We start from the raw sequence: 7253 nt of genomic DNA on the forward strand, positions 1-7253 counted from the left end.
TAAATAACTAATATTATAAAAATTAAGACAGACCTGAGGAATCTAAAAAACAGATAATACACGAAATATGAGAGAAATATCCTCCAGGATATTTATAGTTTTAAAGGGAGATTTATCTGAGCCCTTCATCTGGTTTTGGACGGTTGAGATGTATAGAGAGAGAGAGAGCGCTTCATCAGGTTCTCCCTATAAATACAGAAACAAGAGAGAGAGAGATAGAGAGAGATATAGAGAGAGACAAAGAAGAGAGAGAGAGAGAGAATGGCGTCGTCTTCCTCGTCGCAGTCTGCGTACTCTCCGCCATACCCAAACGCGTCCAAGCTTTCAGATTCTCAGTGTTTTTCTCAGTACTCCGCTTCTCTTAAATGTGAGCAATCTCCGGTGAAATTCTTATGTTTTTCGGAGAAATATCAATCATATGTAGTCACATGATTTCATTTTTGGTGAATTATCAATCATGTTTATATTCGTGATTTTTTTTCTTGTTGAATATTAAAATCGATAGTTGTTTACATGATTGGCTCTTCGGGGTGATATCATTCATTTTAATCTGCTTGATTTCCTTTAATTTGGTGAAGTATCAATCGTTATATGATTTCCTTTTGGTGGAATATCAATCGTATTGGTTTGCATGATTTACTCTTTGGCGACATAACAATCATATCAATGGACATGAGTTTCTGTCTGGTGGAAAATTAAAATCGATATTTGTTTACATGATTGGCTTTTCGGGGAGATATCATTCATTTTAATCTGCTTGATTTCGTTTAATTTGGTGAAGTATCAATCGTTATATGATTTCCCTTTTTTTTGGAATATCAATCGTATTGGTTTACATGATTTACTCTTTGGTGACATAGCAATCGTATCAATAGACATGATTTCATTTTTGATGAAATATGAATCATATTTGTTCACATGATATCATTTTTAGTGGATTATGCGTGGATTCTCTGTTAGACCGCAATTTAATGAGTCGTGAGGAGTTTAAACATGTTTGATTTCATTTTCGATGAAATATCAATCATATTTATTCACAGGATTGACACCGCAATTTAATGAGTCGTGGGGCGTTTAAACATGGTTGGAATTTGAAAGTTTACGTGTCTGATTTTGTTTCTATTTCTCTAGTCGGCTTGATTTTATTTTGTGGAAAATCTAAATACATTGGAAAATCCATTTCACAGCCACTGGTACATACTTGATTTCTAGATTACCTACTCGCTTTCATTATGTCTTTAATAGTTTCCTGGGTATTTTCATTCATTTTAGCGTTTTATCCTCTTAATTTTGTCCTAAAATAATCACCTTTGTGTAATTATTCTTCAAATTTTAGGTCTAGAGACTAACTCGGAGAAAAGCAAATGTCAACAACAATTTGACGACTACAAAGAGTGCAAAAAGAAGGAGGTATTGACTACATTTCTCTTTTCCCCATAACATTTCCTGCTGCTTGCCGTTTTTCTACTCAAATATTCTTGTTGTGTTTTGTGTTGTTCTCAACCACAAGGGGATGAGAGAGACTCTGCCCGCTATTTGTTTCTCGAATGATATGAAGAAAATTTTGACGTGTTCATTACTGATAATTTTGTTAAAAATCGAATGATAGCGCCATCTAGACGACATGAGTTTTTTAACGTAGGGAGTAACAAGGATCAGAATCCCTACTCTTTCTGCATTGTTTCAAGTGGTATTCGATAGGATCACAACCCCTCTTAGGTATTTGTATCATTTTAACTCAGAAATTTGGTATTTTCAGTCTTGCATGTTTCCCTTTTAATAGGGTAGTCATCCCTTTTGAGAAAACCATTATTAAAGTCAAATGGATGTTTGAAGCCCTGCATGGGTAAGGCACCTCGCCGCCTCATCGTCTGCATCCTCCCTTCGATTTGGGTTAGGCACTCCTTGATGTCATTTACCCTCATTTGTCTTGATGATGACTGATTATCACTAAAGTTGGCGCCATCCATTAATGTTAACCCTCAACTTAGTAAAATTATAGTTAAAAAATCATCATCCTCGTCAACATCATCCATTATTCTTCAAGCGCTTATAGCTGTCAATGATCTGGGATGCTTCTAAACCATCCTCAACTCCCTCCCCAAGTGATTATTTCTGCTTCACTGTGTCCAGGCTGATTAGCCCTGTTGAAAACCTGATCCCTCAGATTGACCCCTCATCTACCCCTTTCTCGATACTGACCCAAATCTAGGTTCCTATCAGCGCTCTCTCTTAATCATTTCGATCTTCTTTTTGGGACATTGTTACGATCCCATCATATCTAGGGCATATTTGTCATTTTACCCTTGAGGGTATTTCTGTCATTTTCCACTCTGCTTGTATTTCACTTTAAATAGTGCAGCCCTTCCTTCATGGGGGCAAGCCAGAAGTATTGATGAAGCTGAAGTTGAAGCCCGCCATCTCTCTTCTCCTCTATGTCTTAGAACCTTCTCTTCCCTTGCGATCCCCGTTCCCCGTGATCGTCTCTACTTCACTGCATCTTTATGCAGTTCATTGCCAGATGATCCCTGCCTCCTCCCCTCAGCCTTTCTTCTTCTACCGCCCCCAAAAAAAACCTGAATTAAGGTTCTTAGTAGAAAGAAGTTTTTGATTTTTACTTAAGGAAGCTTTTCTGGTAATCACTGTCCATCTGTTGCAAAAGTGTCAATCAGCGTTGCCTTGTGTTTTAAATTAATTTTTCATGGGTAGGTTTATTGCTAGACAACCATTTATTGTGACTTAATAAGTATTTGATTCTGTAGAGGGAAGCCCGGCTGGAGCGCAATCGAAGCCGATCCCTGTTCCAATGACTACAGCTTACGACAGATCGCATTAACGATCAAAGTTTCATTTCCATAATAAGGTATATAGATTTTTTGAAGTATTTCTTGCGCATGTTTCTTCATCTATTTGTGAATTCCTGCTGGTGGTGTTTCTAAGATGATATAAGCGCTACTAATACGTCTCTCTTTTTGCATATTTACCAGACGATAGGAGTTTTTTAGCTGTGAATTTTTGTGATATGAATGTTTTGCTAGATAACTTGATCAGCCCATGTTTTTGATTTGAATCGTCGGGATTTTTCTTTGCGTCGATTAAAAGTATTTTCAGATGACATAAACAACTTTTTGTGGGATTTTTTCATTTTGCATACTTATGTTTGCAATCTCTCTGTTTCGTCGTGATGGTTAATTTTGGTATCCCCTCTGATTATTTAGTTTATATTTTCATTATTAAATACGCGTGGGGTAATTTAATGGATTTCCCTATCCGATCTCTTTCATGTTGGTTAATTTACCGAAATTGTATGTTTTTTTCTTGTTGGAATTTTGTTTAGGAAAATAAGTTACACAGGGCAGATATTGTGGAGTGCACTATCTACTATCGTTCATAATTAAATTAAATTCACACAATTTCAGCAAGAGTGCACTCAACCCTATTATGATTCTATTAGAGGTTTTGAAACTAGTTTAGTTTCTCCATTTTACCTGTTCTATTGTAAGAGGTAGAAATGGTCAATATTAAAATCAAACTAGTTTTTTGTGTGTATAAAGTAGATTGTCAAGAAATTAAGTACGCATAAATAGGGAGATCATATTCTTGGTATACGATTAATACACTTAATACGCTTAATAATAGAACAAATGTAATGACTAGAGGCTAAATGACCATATACTTGGTCATTGAGTTGATGCAAAATAATCCAAGGAAAATAAAATAAATGGCAATCCCCTGAGTATCACTATAGTAAGTTCATACAAAGTAGTGAATACTTCATCTACAGTCCAAGTTTCCAAATATAAGGACCTTATGATATGAACTGTTACCCCGATGAGGATAACACAGGGTTAACAATGTTGAATATTCGTTCATTTTAAGACGAGTGATCATGTCATATGCAATATGTTATCATCTCAACCATAGTTGATTATTATTTCTGTGTTAAATATTCTGATCCTCTGATTCTCATGAGGATTTTCTTGTATTCTCCTGGCTTCTTTTGAGCATAAATTTTCCTCATCTAGGTGAGAGCTAATTTACAAACTTCACTAGATATTTTTCCTCATAACTGGAATTTTGACTAATATTTTGCCTAATTATTTACAGGTATCTAGTATTGACAAGTTCTTTAAATGATATTTTATCTAGTTTTTTATCCTAGAAAAGCGAATAAAGTTGTCCAATACTTTATGGGTTTATTTTGGTCTTTTCAGGTGTGGTTTCAGGATGAATGGCTGATGTTTTGGTGAAAATGAGATATTATAATGAAGGATCCTCCTTGGATAGTTGGACTTACCACGTGTCATACTGTGATTGAATAACATGAATACAAAAACCAGATGATGACATCTGTGATGCCATCTATGGCAGTTGGAGGTAAGACCTTGAAACACCACAATCAGTTTCTAAAAGAATAAATTTTTTTTTTAAAGAAAGTGCATTATTTTTGTCCAAACTTTTTTTTGGCGTAAAAGTTATTCCAAAAAAATATTTTTTTGGCGTGTTGATGATTTAGATATTAAGTATTATTTAAGACCTTGTGGAGTGGAAGACAACTAGGCAAGTTATTCTGGTTAATGAAATCCTTCATTAAACCAGACCTAAAGCTTGGTCTGGTTCCGGTCCAGTCTTGTCTAGTCCGAGTCATGTAACCTTGACTAGTTAGAGTAGAAAAGTCAAATTCAGAAAAAAAATGACATGGATTTCCCTTTCAAGGAATAAGTATTACAAAGTAATCTTTAAAATCCATTTTAAAAAAAAAACTCCCATTGGATGCTACTTCCTTAGCATTGGCTCCATTTGATTATCACACCATCATCCAACATAACATTCCTTAGATGTTGCAACCTTTAAGAAGCATAGCCACCCATCAATATTTGAAATCCAAAATGGAAAAGGGCATCCCAAAAGATAAATAATAAGATCACCAAAAAATGCTCATAGTTTTTTTGTCACCACCATTTTTCTCTTTAGTCTCCTTCACTTTGCCATCTTCCTCTTCGTAATCATAGGCAGTTTTATGAGCCCATCATTTAATAAAATTTTATAGATATAGATTCTGCTGATTGTCATCCTTAAAGCACCTTGAGAGTGCTTATCTTTCAGTTAAGCTCCGGCTTCCAGAGATCAGAACAAAAAAGGATCAATATTCTGTAGGATCATGTCAGTATTGGAAAAGACCATCATTTAAATGGAGTAATGAAACTATCTCTTACGAGGAAGATCGTTTGATCAAGGAAGAGAGAGAAACTCTCTCCGAGGTTCACCGCAAATTGGAGATCTGCCCAATTTTTTCAATAATGCTTGAGCGGGCCAGGAACGATGTAATACTTTCGCATCTTCTTCAAGCGGAGGAGCTGAAGTAATAGAGAGCGTTAAAAGATTTGTCTTTCCGATTATAAATTTTTTGAAAGTGGTGATCCCTCTTCTTTCAAAAAAAATCTGTTTCGATAGTGCAATCGATGCACAAACAGATAGGAACTCATTTGCAAGCATTGAAAGCTGTGGATATTTTCTAGACCCAACTTCATACAACCGTTTGCTTGGGTCATCATGAGGACCTGTGCAAGGCTCTTTAAAGTAGTCGTCCAGTTCATCTCTAGTAGGTCTTATACTTGTTTTCTCCCAGTTCCATCAATACAAGCATCAATTTTGAACTCTTGAATAATTTGTTGGTTGGTTGAAGTTTAAGAGTCAGAAAGTTTGTCAAGAAATGACAAAGTAGTGTGGATAATAAAAAACTTGTCATCATCAAGGATAAATTCAAGCCTCTTTCTTAGGTACAATATTATCAACTTCAATTGATCTTGATAATCTATCAACTTCTCCTCCATTGCAGCTTACACTCTTTCAAGTGACCTTGTTTGTTCATTTTTAAGAGACCTTTGGATATTAGGACTAGGACTGTCCCATTTGTGAATTACATATTACAATTGATCTAATAGAAGCTGATGCCCCCTCAAAATAGTTGATGCAGTTGTGTCATGTGATTGTTAAAGAATGCAAGTAGCATCGCCAAAAACTTCAAGTTCAATCACAAAAATTAAGTTACTCCTTTAAGTCATGAAATTCGACTAAATTACCCCTACAACTACAGAATTCAATTATAAAAACCTATATAAAACATATAAACTACATATAGTAACTATATAATAACTCATTAAACACCTATAAAGTTCCATAACAATGTACTCTCTTCATCTCTTTATACTTAACTAACCACTTATTTAGTTATATAATTAGTTAATTCTCTCCCTGTCTATCTTCTTAATATATATAAATACTTCTCTAGCTTACTTATCTATACTTTTTAAAATAATTTTACCCCATCTATCTAGCTTCTTCTTCTTTTTCTTTACTCTTATTAAACTACTTACTCTTATTAAATACTCATCTTTTCACTAACTGCATTACTATCATTCTTAAATATAATATCTAATATCTTAATTCATTGTTATTCTTAGTATCTATAATATATAAGTACATATAATATCCGATATTTTCTCTTCTCTATTTCTCTTATTCACCTATTATTATATCTACTTACTATTACTTATCTCTTCTTATACTTACTATCTCTATTATTTCTACTCATATTAACGAACAAGTACATTATCGAATACATACCTAAAGCCCAGTCCCTGTGGAGACGACCTTACTTTAACTATACATTTGAATAAGTTTATATATTTTATCAAATTTATTTGATTGTAGGCTAATTAAATTTACAATGACATTTACAAATTAACACCCCAATTTGCTTTCATCTGAATACTTACTTTGTTTTTATGTAGAAAATTGCTCCCCTTGTCTATTACAGCTTTCTCCTCTCAAGTTGATTGAATCACTTCATATGTGGAGTTTCACATAGTAGGGACATCTTCAATGAGAAAGTTCAGATCTACCATGCCTGAATCATGGCATAAAGTACAATTGTGGCGAAGCTCAAACAGCGATGATGAGTTTTTTAAATATATATAATTTCTTTAAATGAAAGCAAAGTATAACTCGTGAGAACAATTTGGTCCTCATTTCCTCTATAATATGTGAAAGTATATACCAAAATATTTTAAATGAGAATTAGAAATCTGAAATTTTAATATACTTAAATACCTAACTCCTTCGAGCCTCGTCACACCACCAAGTTTCAAACATATCATTATGAACCTTTCTATATTTTAAATAGTGGTTTTAGTATTATTATCATTATATGTTGTGATAGAAACACCTATAAAAAGGGTAAATACATGTGT

The 7253-nt window shown here is 34.1% G+C and overlaps 1 protein-coding gene across 1 annotated transcript; it reads left to right on the forward strand.

Moving 5' to 3' along the window:
- The first annotated feature begins 207 nt into the window (after window positions 1-207).
- Window positions 208-4436, forward strand: LOC144710275 (Cox19 family protein (CHCH motif)). Its single transcript, XM_078584001.1, has 4 exons — window positions 208-367; window positions 1337-1410; window positions 2763-2863; window positions 4215-4436. The coding sequence occupies exons 1-3, from the start codon at window positions 262-264 to the stop codon at window positions 2808-2810; spliced, it is 228 nt and encodes a 75-aa protein (XP_078440127.1). The 5' UTR covers window positions 208-261; the 3' UTR covers window positions 2811-2863; window positions 4215-4436.
- Window positions 4437-7253: the final 2817 nt, after the last annotated feature.

The sequence above is a fragment of the Wolffia australiana genome, chromosome 12 (assembly GCF_029677425.1).
Source record: "Wolffia australiana isolate 7733 chromosome 12, ASM2967742v1".
In the NCBI taxonomy this organism is placed as follows: domain Eukaryota; kingdom Viridiplantae; phylum Streptophyta; class Magnoliopsida; order Alismatales; family Araceae; genus Wolffia; species Wolffia australiana.

Bases quoted from the DNA above. Each gene is read 5' to 3' on its own strand.
- LOC144710275 (XM_078584001.1), top strand. From the start codon at position 262: ATGGCGTCGTCTTCCTCGTCGCAGTCTGCGTACTCTCCGCCATACCCA. The intron at 368-1,336 runs GTGAGCAATCTC...TTCAAATTTTAG, and splicing joins GTACTCCGCTTCTCTTAAAT to GTCTAGAGACTAACTCGGAG. The intron at 1,411-2,762 runs GTATTGACTACA...TTGATTCTGTAG, and splicing joins AAGAGTGCAAAAAGAAGGAG to AGGGAAGCCCGGCTGGAGCG.